We start from the raw sequence: 15,651 nt of genomic DNA, 5'->3' as shown, positions 1-15,651 counted from the left end.
GCACTCAGTCACTATCATTAGAGCAGCATAGGGGAAACAGCCCCCATGATCCAATTACCTCCCACCAGGTCTCTCCCTCAACACCTGGGGATTACAATTCTAGATGAGATTTGGGTCGGGGCAAAAAGCCTAACCATAGTACTGTTGTTTAGGTAGACACGTTCAACGATTAGTTGTCTTTCCTGCATATTGTCCATTTATAGCTTCATCAAATGGTTTCTTCCTCTAGCTGATTTATTTGTATTATGCAGTTTGCTAAACCACACTTTGGCTCACTTAGACTTCCAGAAGCATGTCCTTCTTGCTAATGGACCTTTTTCCTGCAACTGTTGAAGAAATATTCCAGCCAAATGGGAAGAAGCCCAGAGCACCTCCCCTTAGGCTAACTCCTGCCTCTGCTTTTCCTGCCTGGGTCAGTCAGCCACAGCTTGAAATTCCTGATGTTTTGCAAAATGTCCCTTTTAGTCCTTGAAGAGCTATTATTTTGTGAAACATTTCCCAATTTATCTAAGGCAGAACAGTGGTCTAGAGATGTGCACCACAGAGTGATTTTATGTATAAGGATGTGTGAGGGAAACTGTCTTAAACTACATCTTACTTGACGCATACATGGAAATTTACATGTACTTTGCTATATTATAGATTCTGAGAAGTTCTACAGTAAAGAAACAGGTTTAACTTTGTGAAGTTTTCCAAATTCTTTCACTAGTTACTTTTGTAGCATCTGTTATTATGCGTACACTCTGAGAAGTAGAGACTCTAGAACATGTGGGAAGCCTGCATTTTTATATTTTATCCCAATTGGATAAACCACAAATCCCTGGTTAAAGAGAAGGCATTATTTAAATGCAGAAGCTTATGTATCCAAGAGCAATAATTCAAAAAGGAAGTCAATGAGTGCTTTTTCTGAAAAATGGTCACTTCTAAAACAAAACACATCCCCATTTTAGAGTTAATTTTTGTGTTTATATAATCACTCCGAATGAATTGAAGGGAGCACAGAGAGTGTACCAACGTGTTAAAAATATCTTTGTAACTCTAAAAGATGTGGTCACAGATATGTTTTATCAAATCATTCAGGAAAAGAAAGGAAAAGATGGACTTTTATTGAATAAATGAAAAAGGACATGAATGTGTAAGCAAATGCAAATGGAAGTAATCAGATAAACCCGAGTGCTCCTGCTTGTAAAGACAAAAGAAAAAAAATAAGTTAAATATTTAGGTGGCCTTACCTTGAAAGCATATTTCAATGCTCCATTTCTGACAACTTACCATAAACCAAAGGCGAAAGGATAATACTGCCTTTCTAATTTTAATTCCATGTTTGAATGAGGCAGAACTGGAGATTTGCCAGCAATTGCTGCGAATCTTTTTCCATTCATAGTGTTTCCCCTGGTCATTTATAAGGGCAAAACATATAGAAATAGGCAACAGGAAGCAGATATCAGAAAATGCAGGAAGTACTTATTGAGCAGGAAAGATTGAAGGAAATTGATTGTTTTTGTTTAGTTTTCGTCTTCCATGATGTTCCTCTAGGTATGAGGCATCAGCAGTCATGAAGGATATAGATTTGTAATTGCAGAAGAGTTATTGTTTACATAGTGTTGGCATTACATTTCATTTACAACATGTTTATTTTTAAAAACAGAGATAATAATTTTCCTGAATTGAATACAGTTTGCAAAAAAAATGTGTCTTATAGGACCTACAGATTTTACTGAATTTTTTGGAAATTAACATAAGGAAGAAAAATTATATCTGAAAAGATGGTAAGACTTTTATGTCTTGGGTTGTATAGCCTGGGTTTTAACTAAAGACTGTCACAGAAGAAATGAAAAGTATTTAACTATGACCATATTTTGAATATAAAATCTCTGTCATCTAAACAAGATAAACTCGGGTGATGAAAGGTATTTTCACCATTAGAGAAATGATTTTCAGATTAGAAGAAGATTGAATTTGTTACGATATTTAGAATTACATTTTTACTTTTGTCATTTAATATGTGAATATTCTTCTTTGTTAATTATCCCCAATGTTTACATAACCAATCATCAGGATAGTATGTGATCCATTTCACTCATCTCAAGTAGAGTTGGAATTTTAAAAAATATGGTGTTTTTGGTCAGACGTGGTGGCTCATGCCTGTAATCCCAGCATTTTAGGAGGCCGAGGCAGGCGGATAACCTGAGGTCAGGAGTTCGCGACCAGCCTGACCCACATGGAGAAACCCCATTGCTACCAAAAATACAAAATTAGCCAGGTGTGGTGGCACGTGCCTGTAATGCCAGCTACACAGGAGGCTGAGGCAGGAGAACCACTTGAACCCAGGAAGCGGAGGTTGCAGTGAGCCGAGATGGAGCCACTGCACTCCAGCCTGGGCAACAAGAGTGAAACTCCATCTCAAAAAAAAAAAAAAAAAAAAAAAAAAAAATTAGGTGGGTGTGGTGGCATGCACCTGTAGTCCCAGCTACTCAGGAGGCTAAGGCGGGAGAATTGCTTGAACCCAGGAGGTGGAGGTTGCAGTGAGCCGAGATTGCACCACTGCACTCCAGCCTGGGCAACAGAGTGAGACTCCATCTCAAAAAAGAAAAAAAAAATGGTGTTTTTGCCCCCACATAACCACTTTAAATCTGTGAAATTGACTAGATTTTCACATACGTGATTTGGTGTCTGGCCCCCATAAGGCACAAATTGTCAAGCTGTATAGTAAAGAGCCGAAAAGAGTTCTGCACTGGAGTCAAGGGTGTCCAGCCCTAAACACAGGAGCTTGGACATAACTTCCTGTGACTCAGTGTCATTCTCAGTCGGTTCCTGCAAAACGGGGGGAAGAGCTGTAGCTTGGACTCAGGTAGCCTTGGGTTTGCATTCTAGCTCTGCACCTACCAACCATGTGACTTTGGACAACTTAAAAATTTATCAAGCAAGCTTTGGATTTCTCATCTGCGAAATGAGGACAACAGTGTCTATCTCAAAGAGTTGTAGTAAAAATTAAGTGAGATAATGGAAAAACCAGTTTGCGTAATGTTTGGTACATGGCTAGTATATCTTTACTTGTGTTGGCTTCAAAACTAGGACATTTCATGTCTTAGTCTATTTGTGCTGATACAACTAAACACCACAAAACGGATAATTTATAACAAGTAGAAATGTATTTTCTCATAACTCTGGAGGTTGGGAAGTCCAAGATCAAGGTGCTGGCAGATTCTGTGTCTGTTGAAGAAAGCTCTGTCTCCTTCCAAGATGATACCTTGTTGCTGCCTTCTCCAGAGAGGATGAATGCTGGGCTCTCATACTGAAGAAGGCAGAAGGGCAAAAAGAGTCCAACTATTTCCCTCTAGCCCTTTGATAAAGTGGCTGATCCCATTCATGAGAGTTCTGTCCTCTTGACTTAATCACCTTCCAAAGGCTTTACCTCTTAATACTATCACATTGGGCTTTAAGTCCCAATGTCAATTTTGAAAAGAGCATGAACATTTAAACCACAGCATTTGGCAAATGATATCTATCTTCTCTTCTAGTAATAGCAGTAAGTTTCCCAAATCTTAGGAATTAAAATATAAGCAATTGTCTCACAATTTATTTCCTTGGTTACAATTCCATATTTGTAAATGGGGCCAGAAGAACTTGCCAACTATCAGCCAGTGACTAGAAATTCTCTCCTCAAATTCAGCCCTATATGAGCAATTGAACCGGACTCACTGAGTCTTGCTTTAAAGAGTATAAAATTATATCCAGTTTCACGCATGCCTCACCCTTGGGATTAGGGCTTTGTCTCTCCAGAATTCTGCAGTTAGAATGCAATTGTTCCCATGGAGTTAACATTAATCCATTATGAGATATTGGCTTATTACGTGTTTTTCAGATTTCTTTTCATCATGATATATAATTAAAATTACAGTGAGACTCAGAACAATAACGTTTGATGGAGGCAGGAAAATTCCAAAGGGAAAAAGCATTAACAAAATAATGTAAGCCAAATGTAGTTAAGGCAGCCAAGGGAGAATGACCCATAAGAGGCAGAATAACTAAAAAGAGGGAATTGAGGTGCCAAAGAAAAATCGTCTTACTTTTATTTGGCCTAGAGTGAGCTCTCAAATAAATATAACTGTTAGGAATGAACAGCTGAGTTGAGAGAGAGAGACAGAATAGGGATAGGGAGTGAGAGAAAGAGAAGTTTTTCTACTTACCTCACTCCCTAGGATATGCTTTTATCATCAGAAAACTGTATAGAATTAGCTTTAACATTTTTCGTATTTGCTTTGTTTCACCTTGTCTCTCCTGAGATTATGTTATGAAACACCAGGAGAATTAAAAAATAATAATCTCAATGGCTAGACATGTAGACTTGCACATCTGAAGGTGACTTTGTGCTATTAAAACTAGAACTGAATCTGGATCCTATGCTGTTACTCGGTGGGATACTTTTAAGGTTTAAATAAAGAGTGGGTCTTGAACAACTCAAATCTTTCAATGAAAGCAGTTATAGCCTCTAATTTAAAACAAAGAATAAAAGTATTAGGCCAATGTGTTTTGTGTTACACACAATCATATTTTGTTCCCTAAATTATTCTAGAAGACAAACCAGCCTGCACCCTGAGAGTGACATGGTGAAATATTTATGTTGTCACTGGATTTGATTATTAAAGTCTTGCTTTTTTTTTTTTTTTTTTTTTTTTTTTTCCCTCTTCCTGCAGGCGGGTTGTTTGTTTGTGAATAATTCTGTGTAATTGGCAGACCTGTGGCTTGTTTCTAGCAAAGTCGCAGCTGAAGACTGCAGTGGCATGATGTCGATTCTATTTTCTGGGTTGTGCTTTGAATAGATTTTGTTCTGTGGAGCATTTATTAGGTAGACAAGCGTTTTTTTAGCGATCTGCTCCCATGGCTCAAACTCTTGCCTCTAGCTATCTTTTAAAGATTCTACAAATCTTTTGCCTCTGGGCTCTTCATGCTTGTTTGTGACTTTCAGAAAGTTTTCCTGCAGATAATTTGTCTTCTCTGAAAATCGATAACAGTAGATTATTAGATAATGGCACCAACTGAAAAAGCTCTTGTTAAGGTTAAAGCTACATCAAAGAAGCAACACAAAGCAAATTATTGTGTCTTTAAAATATTTTTTCTCTCATACATGACTACATGTGGCTTATCAGCTTTGTATTTCAGCTGTTTTTCCGCATCAGAATTAAGTTTCTTACTCATACTTAAATGTAATGAAAAGCAGCAGCTTAATTTTAGAGATTCTTTAAAATGAAGTTTCCCTTTTGTCTCTCTCCTTTTCTTTTGAGGACTCTCACACTGGTTTTTGTTTGTTTCTCGAACTTCTTTCTTCAGTTTCATGTTACCTCTCTCTTTTTCTTGGCCTTTTCTTCGAAGATGAACCTTAGCTTCCCTGGATTTTATATTCTCTCTATTGGTATTTTATACTTGTCTTCTTTTCTTTCCATATGTATGTATGGTTTTTTTTTTTTTTTTTTTTTTTTTTTTTGGAGACGGAGTCTTGCTCTGTAGCCCGGGCTGGAGTGCAGTGGCCGGATCTCAGCTCACTGCAAGCTCCGCCTCCCGGGTTCACGCCATTCTCCTGCCTCAGCCTCCGGAGTAGCTGGGACTACAGGCGCCCGCCACCTCGCCCGGCTAGTTTTTTGTATTTTTAGTAGAGACGGGGTTTCACCGTGTTAGCCAGGATGGTCTCGATCTCCTGACCTCGTGATCCACCCGTCTCGGCCTCCCTAAGTGCTGAGATTACAGGCTTGAGCCGCGGCGCCCGGCCGTATGTATGTATTTTTGAGACAGAGTCTTGCTCTGTCACCCAGGCTGGAGTGCTGTGGCGCGAACTCCCTTCACTGCAAGCTCCGCTTCCCGGGTTCACGCCATTCTCCTGCCTCATCATCCTTTTTAGTAGCTGGTACTACAGGCGCTCGCCACCATGCCCAGCTAATTTTTTGTATTTTTAGTAGAGACGGAGTTTCACCGTGTTAGCCAGGATGGTCTTGGTCTCCTGACCTCGTGATCCGTCTGCCTTAGCCTCCCAAAGTGCTGGGATTACAGGCGTGAGCCACCGAGTTCGACTTCCTCTTATATTTTTAAAATGTCACTATGGCCTATATTATTTAAATTATGTTCTTTAAATTGATAAATTCTAACTATCACTATTCGTATTTTATAATTTCTGTTTTATAGTGGCCTATTTTAGGTCGCTTCTTTCAGTCAATATTTTATCTATTATTACAGGTTATCCTTCAGTTTCCATATATTTGCACGGGAGTTTTATACTAACATTGAAATCATCTGAAAAAAATTTCAATATGACTTTGATAAATAAAGATTGCCAGTTTTATTACTTCCAATACAACTGATAACACAAACAACTTTATAAGGAGATTATCAGGAAAGTGGCTTTATTTTTCACTAGATATCCTTAAGGGTATTGATGAATGAAATAAGATCATGTTCATTTGAGAAATGCAAATCAAAACCACAATGAGATACCATTTCACACCAGTCAGAATGGTGATTACTAAAACGACAGGTTGGTGAGGTTTGGAGAAAAAGGAACACTTTTGACGGGGTGTGGTGGCTCACGCCTGTAATCCCAACACTTTGGGAGGCCGAGGCGGATGGATTGCCTGAGATCAGGAGTTTGAGATCAGCCTGACCAACATGGTAAAACCTCGTCTCTACTAAAAATACAAAAACTAGCTAGGAGTGGTGGCAGGCACCTGTAATCCCAGCTACTCAGGAGGCTGAGGCAGGAGAATTGCTTGAACCCAGAAGGCAGGGTTTGCAGTGAGCCAAGATCTTGCCACTGAACTCCAGCCTGGGTGACAGAGTGAGACTTTGTCTCGAAAAGAAGAAGAAAAGAAACACTTTTACACTATTGGCTGGAGTGTAAATTATTTCAACCATTGTGGAAGACAGTGTGGGGATGCCTCAAAGATCTAGAGGCAGAAATGCCATTTGACCCACAACCCTTTTACTGGGTATATGCTCAAAGGAATATAAATCATTCTATTATAAAGATACATGCACGTGGCCAGGCGCGGTGACTCAAGCCTGTAATCCCAGCACTTTGGGAGGCCAAGGCAGGTGGATCACGAGGTCAGGAGATCAAGACCATCCTGGCTAACATGGTGAAACCCCATCTCTACTAAAAATACAAAATATTAACTGGGCATGGTGGTGGGTGCCTGTAGTCCCAGCTACTTGGGAGGCTGAGACAGGAGAATGATGTGAACCTGGGAGGCAGAACTTGCAGTGAGCCAAGGTCGTGCCACTACACTCCAGCCTGGGTGACAGAGCAAGACTTTGTCTCAAAAAAATAAAAATAAAAATACATGCACGCATATGTTCATTGCAGGACTACTCACAATAGCAAAGACGTGGAATCAACCCAAATGCCCATCAATGACAGACTGGATAAAGAAAATGTGGTACAGATACACCATGGAATACTATGCAGCCACAGAAAGGAAAGAGATCATGTTCTTTGCAGGTACACAAATGGAACTGGAAGCCATTATCCTCAGTGAACTAATAATGGAAGAACAGAAAAACAACCACTGCATGTTTTTACTCACAAGTGGAAGCTGAACAATGAGAACACATAGACACATGGGGGAACAAGCACACACTAGGACCTGTTGATAGCAGGGTATATGGGAGGAGGGAGAGCATCAGGAAGAATAGCTAATGGATGCTGGGCTTAATACATAGGTGATGGGTTGATCTGTGCAGCAAACCACCATGGCACAAGTTTACCAATGTAACAAACCTGCACATCCTGCACATGAATCCTGGAACTTAATATAAAAATTGAAGAATAAAAAAGAAACAAAGAAAAGATAATGTGCATTTGTGTACAGTTATGTGCAAAATTAATAATTCACTATGTGTAGAGCACACATCTGTGTTTTAATTAACTTATTTTTATAAATAGTAATTAGCTTCTACATGTTCTTTTAAACTTTTAAATAAGATACTTTTTCATTATTAGAATTCACATCGATGTAGTTTTTCTTTTCTTAAATGTCTATAAACTGGGTAAAACTCTTCCACTGATACAATTCTCACATGTCTGCAGTGTTTCAGCATCTGTAGCAGAAACTTCCAGATAATTCAACTGGCTTCCTCTTTCCTGGGTCACACTGCTAGACTATCGTTCCCAGTAAGTGAGCCCATGTGTCCGAAATGTGAGCAGAAAGTATGTAAGTCATATCTAAGCTTCTCCCTCTCACCCCAAGAATGGGACTTCCCTTCTGGTATCAAGAATGGAGGCAACCCCCAAACAGAAGTTGCAAGCCGTGTTTTGAAAATGAACTTACAATGTAGAAGGAGTCTTTGTTTCTTCTCCTGAGTGGAGACCTACTGAAACATGAACATTCATATGATTTATGCATACAAAAGAAAACTTTATTGTGTTGGGCTATTGATATTATAAGGTTTGTCTGTTACAGAAGTTGAAGTTACATTAAATAAAACAAAATCCCTTAAATCGCATTGCTGGGACAAAATAGAGAAATACAGAATGGCTTGTTAAATATAAATTTTAAATAAGCAACAAGCAATGAGTAATTGGCATTTTTTAGTATAAGGGTGTCTTATACAATATTTAGAATACTTATACCAAATAAGTTCTTAGTTTATCTAAAATACAAATTATTGTATATTTTTCTCTCTAAATCTGACACCTGCACCCCCAAAAGAGACTATGTAATAAAAATATTAGAACTTGGAGTATATAGATTATGTTTTTGCTTCTTTTACCCCACTTGATTTTCTAGGGCTATTTTAGACATGTGAAAAACACTCAATGCTCTTCTATTTCAATGCCATAGTTTAGTACTGGAAGGAGATAACATTATGGTAAAATTTTCACAGATATTATGTTTCAAACCTCATTCAGCATCAACAACTTTCAGATATTATTTGTTAAAACAGAAGTTGCTTAGAGTGTGTGCTAAAAAATATTGACTAATAAAAAATTACCATTTCTATTTTCTCATTCTTGATTGCTAAAAATATTTTGGTGACTTCTTCCTTTTCATATATGTAATCTCATTGCATTTTGTGCCAAATTCATTACATTTATTATATAGTTGATCTCTCACTTACCTGTTAATTTAAACATCATGTTTCATTTTTGATAACAGTATCCCATTGGAAGCCTGGAGTCAAACCCTGCTTGTCTTCTATGACAGTCTAGAATGCTGCTGATCCTTCATATTGATAAATGTTGGCTATATTGAGCAAATTCTTAGAATCTTTATGCACCCTACCCATGCTAGGTGAAAATCTATGTGTGTGTGTGTGTGTGTGTGTGTGTGTGTATGTCTGTGTGCATGTTGCATGTGTGTGTAAGATTCATAACATTATTACCACCAGTTTAGAGATAAGAAATTGAGGCATATAGACCAGGTTTGGTGGCTCACTCCTATAACCCCAGCACTTTCGGAAGTTGAGGCAAGTGGATCACTTGAGGTCAGGAGTTTGAGACCAGCCTGGCCTACATGGTGAAAGCTTGTCTCTACTAAAAGTACAAAAGTTAGCTAGGCATAGTGGTACATGCCTGTAAGCCCAGCTATTCAGGAAGTCAAGGCACAAGAATTGCTTGAACCTGGGAGGTAGAGGTTGCAGTGAGCCGAGATCATGCCACTGCACTCCAGGCTGGGCAACAGAATGACAGACTCCATCTCAAAAAACAAACAAACAAAAAAAGTTGAAAGTTAAGTAACTAGGCTGGGCATGGTGGCTTATGCCTGTAATCCCAGCACTTTGGGAGTGTGAGCTGGGTGGATCATGAGGTCAGGAGTTTATGACCAGCCTGGCCAATATGGTGAAACTCCATCTGTACTAAAAATACAAAAAATAGCTGGGCGTAGTGGCACATGCCTGTAGTCCCACCTGCTCGAGAGCCTGAGGCAGGAGAATCGCTTGAACCTGGGAGGTGGAGGTTGTAGTGAGCCGAGATCATGCCACTGCACTCCAGCCTGGGCGACAGGGCAAGACGCTGTCTCGGAAAAAAAAAACAAAAACAAAAAAAGAAGTTAAGTAACTAGTGGAGGTCACCATCAGCACCAAGATGACTGTGTGTTAAATAAGTAGATTCTAAGCAGTTACAATGTAACAGAAGCAAAATGTCAGGATTTAATTCATTTTGCATAAATTATGGAGGGAGCAGCCAGGATCTGTGTGCAGTACAAAAAAACCCTCCTCCGATCAAAGATGTCATGGTGCTGCTCTGCTCTAAGTGCAGATGGTGAAGGGTGCACCAGGGTGGGTGGAGAGAGCACCAGGCTTAGAGTCAGAGGACACATTTGAGCTACAACTTCCATTTGGTGGTTGTGTGATGAGAGCATATCTCAGTGTATCTGAGTCTCAGTTTCCTTTTCTCTTGAAGCAAGAGAATATTCAATTATGCAAATATTTTTTGCACTCTTAAATGATTTCTATCCGTTTTGTTCAGATTTCTTTGAAGAAATCTGCAGAAATCTGCAACCTCCTAATAAAGTGCTTTTTCCAGTGGAACATTTTACATTTTCTTCACACAACAATGTGTGAAAATACCACTGCAGAGCACACTCATAGCTATTATCATGACAAAACCACATTTTCGACATAGAAAGTGTTAATGTCTGGTGAAAGAGTAAAAGAATCTTGGACTATAAAGAAAATCTACAAGTATTCATGACATACATTAGAAATATGTTCACCAAAAAAATTAAAATAACATTGACACCTAAAATGGAAACTTCTAGTTGACTGTGAAACTTACTTAAGGGCCCTTTGACCCTAGATAGTGCCAAATGTTATACCCTCAAAAAAAGCCATTAAATTGCTTATGTCTTTCTTTTGATGTGTTCATTTTTGGCTACAGTTTTTTCAATATGTCAATATTTGGCTACAGTTTCTCACCTAAAATGTCATAATTCAAAAGAATTACTTTTTTAAAAAACCGTGTCCCTGCTATAATATGTTTTCCATTTGTACAGTACTTCCCTAGGCTGTAGTAACTAAATGAGGAGTGTCCACATTTGGTCAACCTATTGGTTGATTTCTTATTTTGGGGGGAGGTACATATTTCTAGTGGAGACACTATAGATATTACTTTTATTTACTTATAACTGATGTGCTCCAAATACTTCGGGTAGACAGGGATTTATTACCAGGCAGGATGTAAAGTTCTTGAAAGGGCTAAAGGAGCAGACCCCATGCTTGCTTTACAAGAACTGCTCTCAGGCCAGGACTCATACTGCCTCTGTGACCAGGAAAGCAGCTGCTGCCACTGGAGGAAACTGCCTGGTCAGGGAGCTGCTGAAGACAGATCCACAGTGACTCTACCGTGGCTGTTTTCTCATATGGCTGCTTTAAGACCTTCCTCCTCCTCTCTGCCTAACTTCGTTCTGAATTCAATTCTCTCAAATAGTGTGTCTCAGTTTGTGCTGCTATTACAGAAGTCCACAGACTGGGCAATTTATAAAGATCAGAAACTTATTTTCTCACAGGTCTGGCTTCTGGGAAGTCTAAGATCAAGGCAGTAGCAGCTTCCGCATCCGGGGAGGGTTAGGTCTCTGTGTCCACGATGGTGTCTTGAACTCTGCATCCTCTGGAAGGGAGTAACGCTGTGTCTTCCCAGCTTTACTTTACTAACTAACTACTTTAACTTTATTAACACTTTACTTCCCAGACAGAAGGCAGGGGAAGTAAACAGGAATGGCCTCCCTGTGTCAAGCCTCCTTATAAGGGCACCTAACCCTACTCATGAAGGAGGAACCTTCATGACCTAATGCCCTCTTAAAGGCCCCACCTCTTAATACTATCACATAGGCAACACCTAGATTTTGGAGGGGACATATTCACACCATAGCAAAATCTAAGTCATAATCAGGCCCTAACTGAAAGGAAGTCTAAGAAACAAGAATAACTTTCTAGGCTCTGGAGGGCAATATACAGTAGACCAGGGTTTCACACCCTCAGTACTATAGATATTTAGGGCCAGGTAATGATTTCTTGTGGAGAGCTGTGCCTTATAAGATGACTGACCCACTACACATCAGTATCCCCTGACTGTGACAGCTAAAAATGTCTCCAGACATTGCCAAATATCCCCGAGGAACAAATCATCCCAACGGAGAGCCACTGCAATAAACAGTGCTTTGCATTTTACAGATCACACCACATTAGACAGTTATAAGATCCATCTTTTAAAAATATATAAAATAGAATAGGAGTAGCATATTATAGTGTATATGTTATACAACAAAACACATGAATCCACACATAATAGTGAAGTATAGTTTCATAATATTTTTAATTCTGTCAATGTCTATGTATGTTTTTACAGGGCTTAATGACCAATATATTTCCTATTGTGAATATCAGTGTATTTCATACTGTTTGTAATAGTCAAAAAGTTTGCAAATAACTTGATTAGAGCAAGACTGGAATGAAAAAAGAAGAAACTAGTTTACAGTATACTTAACAATACTTTTTACCCTAAGTATGAACAAAACACTCAATATTTTCTCCACCGATTGCTCTGTGTCATCTATATAGCATTCAGTGGTCTTGAACTTACCCGTCTAATCTTTTATAACCTTACTTGCATGCGATGGATGACAGATCTATTAGCCCACAATTTTTACAAACTCAAGTATTTTCTTCACTACACATTGACAAGATTATATGAAATGAATACCTCATAAAAAAAATAAATTGCAGAGCTTCATCTTACCTTATCCTTCTGGCTAAAACAGAAACCATATTGTTAAAGGGTCTTTGTGGTGTTTTTGACTCATAAGCAAAAAAGCAAACATTCTCACACAAATTAAATCAGATTGTTTGGACTTTTCAGCAAATAATCTTTTAAAAAGGCCTTTAAAAAAAAGAACAATGAAGCTAGCTTTTATGCATAAGACAAATATGCATATTGATGAATGTGTACCTAGGAACACATCTGGAAATACCTGAGGATAAGCCACAAAACAGACACTCTGTGCACGTAAGATAAACATGGGAATAATTAGAGGCCAGTCTATCCTGTAGGATAAGCTATGACTATTGCACAAAGACAGAATAATGTTCAGAGGAGAATATAAATCAGGTTTATTGGATAGAATTTTACAAACACTAAATATTTTTTGAAATAAAGCATTTACATTGAATATATCCATTAATACTTGTTCATGACTAAAATGTTTTAATCTCTTAAAGTGTTTTGAAATTTCACACATCTCACAGGAGTCCAGGGTTAAACAAAATTTGTATATTATGACACTTTTATTGAAGACAAAATGTCTTACTTATGCTAATGCATGATTAAACTTTATATTACAAAAATAAAACAATTGTCTTGCAAATTCACCTAATGATTCTTCCCGAAGGAAGTTGTTAGCCTCTACATGGTTTACTTTAAGGTTCAACAAAAATATCCTAATAATACTAAAGTGGTAAAGTTCAATTTATAGTGTTTACCAATGAAAATTTCTATAATTTGTTAGTCACATCAGTTATACATTTAACACAGTATATGCATCAAGATAATTATTCTGAAAAGAATATTTTGTTATGAACAAGCTCTAATTTTTGACCATCAGAGGTTTTACATCATTCTTTTGTTTTCTTCTTGAACTTGTATTACCATCCTACTACTCCCACAGAATTTTATCCTAATTTATTATTTTTATTGATTCAAAATATTTTAGTGATTACTCTATGTGATGGTTAATATTGAGTGTCAACTTGATTGGACTGAAGGGTGCAAAGTATTGTTCCTGGATGTGACTGTGAGGGTGTCGCCAAAGGAGATTAACATTTGAGTCAGTGGACTGGGAAAGGCAAACCCACCCTCAATCTGAGTGGGCACCATCTAATCAGTTGCCAGAGAAGCTAGGATAAAACAGGCAGAAGAATGTGGAAGGACCAGACGGACTGAGTCTTCCGGCCATCATCTTTCTCCTGTGTGGGATGCTTTCTGCCCTTGAATATCAGACTCCAAGTGCTTCAGCTTTTGAACTCTTGGACTTACACCAGTGATTTGCCAGGGGCTCTAGGGCCCTCGGTCAGACTGAAGGCTGCACTGCTGATTTCCCTACTTTTGAGGTTTGGGGACTCGAACTGATCTACTACTGGCTTCCTTTCTCCTCAACTTGCAGAGGGCCTATGCTGGGACTTTACCTTGTGATCCTGTGAGTCAGTTCTCCTGAATAAACTCCCTTTCATATATACATCTATTTTATTAGTTCTGTCTCTCTAGAGAATCCTGGCTAATACACTGTATTCTAGCCTCTGGAAATAATGTGTATAAATTTTATCCAGTGATCATATGACTCTGTAGTAATAAAAGAAATAGAAAAGCAAAACAAAACAAAATAACCTTCTTTTGGGTTGAGTTAGTATTACAATTATTTTTGGCACTCAATTTATTTAAAAATAAATGTATTACAAATTTTGATGAGTAATTTATAAAAGAGAAAAAGATCACTGGAAAGACATTTCTCAAAGTCTTGATTCCATATGACTTGCTTGTTCAAAGTCAACCTTGGATTCCTGTTAGCTGTGCTAAACAATCCTAAAAGGTTTAATGCCCTTTTCTTCCCAACACAGAAATTCCTGACTTGTATGGTCTTGCATGGAATAAATCTATCTGTGTTGCACAGCCCCCATGTTGAAACCACCTTGACAGAATTCACCGAATGCCAGAATTTCTCGATGACTGCATTTGTCACCAGATCCTAAAGCCTCACACTTTGCAAGTTCATGTGTTAGGCCTCAAGGGATTCCAGAGTGAAACACTTCCATGATAGGGCTTGCTTTATGGCCATATCATCAAGTCTTGGCATGAATTTTTATCAATGGAAGCATTTTTCCTCGGTGTTTGCCTCTCTCTCCCTACAATGTGTTCCTTTAACACGTTCTCTTCACAAGAAACTTTCTGCAGTTGTAGGAAAAGATTTGCTGTCAGTTGACTGAGGCAGGACTGTAAATATCATTCCATAATTTCAAGTGAGAAAGATGAAATTAGAGCCATTTTCTACTCTGTCTTCCCTCTTGGGGCCAGTTTTAAGCAATATTGTGAAATAAATTTTCAGCAGCTCCCAGGATTCCACTTCTGACTCTTGCTCTGTGGTCATAAACACAGCAACTTCTTAAGTTCTATTTTATAACTCTTCAAGCAAGTCAGTGATTTAGAACAGAATACCTAACTTAACATACATTGTCAATGCATTCAAGGAGTGCTGTGGCATGAATCTAGACGTAGAGATTGAATAATTGGTGCTGTCTTGTTCTTTGCTACTTTAGATCTTGTGGTGGCGTAATTGATGCTGTGTTTATTGCTGGCTGCTTTGGTCAGGTTCCTGGTGCCCATTTTATCCCATAGAAATGAGGTTATGGCAGATCATTGCTAGTTCTGTAGGGAATGCTTTAGTTCTTGCCAGCCAAAATTTTGTCATAGCCAGGATCACTACTTGATGATGCCAAATTCAGGAAATTAACAAAAACTATGATTGATAGACCAAATGAATATTATAATTTCTATTACCATTTTGGTTGGATGCTTTGCAGTTGTGTGCTATTAAAGTTGTAATTAAACTTCATCTTCTCAGACCACTTGACTGTTCTACTATGTCAGTAACTCTCGTTCCTGGAAGAGATGTG

The 15,651-nt window shown here is 38.4% G+C and overlaps 1 protein-coding gene across 1 annotated transcript in view; it reads right to left on the bottom strand.

Annotated features, from left to right (window-relative positions):
• The window catches only part of LOC140712458 (uncharacterized), a 98,675-nt gene that overhangs the window by 81,192 nt on the left and 1,832 nt on the right, over positions 1–15,651 (bottom strand). The window contains 1 exon segment of the mRNA XM_073019519.1: positions 1,273–1,392. Within this exon segment, the coding sequence (XP_072875620.1) occupies positions 1,273–1,392 (120 nt within the window).

This window comes from Chlorocebus sabaeus, chromosome 9 (assembly GCF_047675955.1).
Source record: "Chlorocebus sabaeus isolate Y175 chromosome 9, mChlSab1.0.hap1, whole genome shotgun sequence".
Classification (NCBI taxonomy): Eukaryota; Metazoa; Chordata; class Mammalia; order Primates; family Cercopithecidae; genus Chlorocebus; species Chlorocebus sabaeus.
This window is presented reverse-complemented; position numbering and strand designations above follow the sequence as displayed.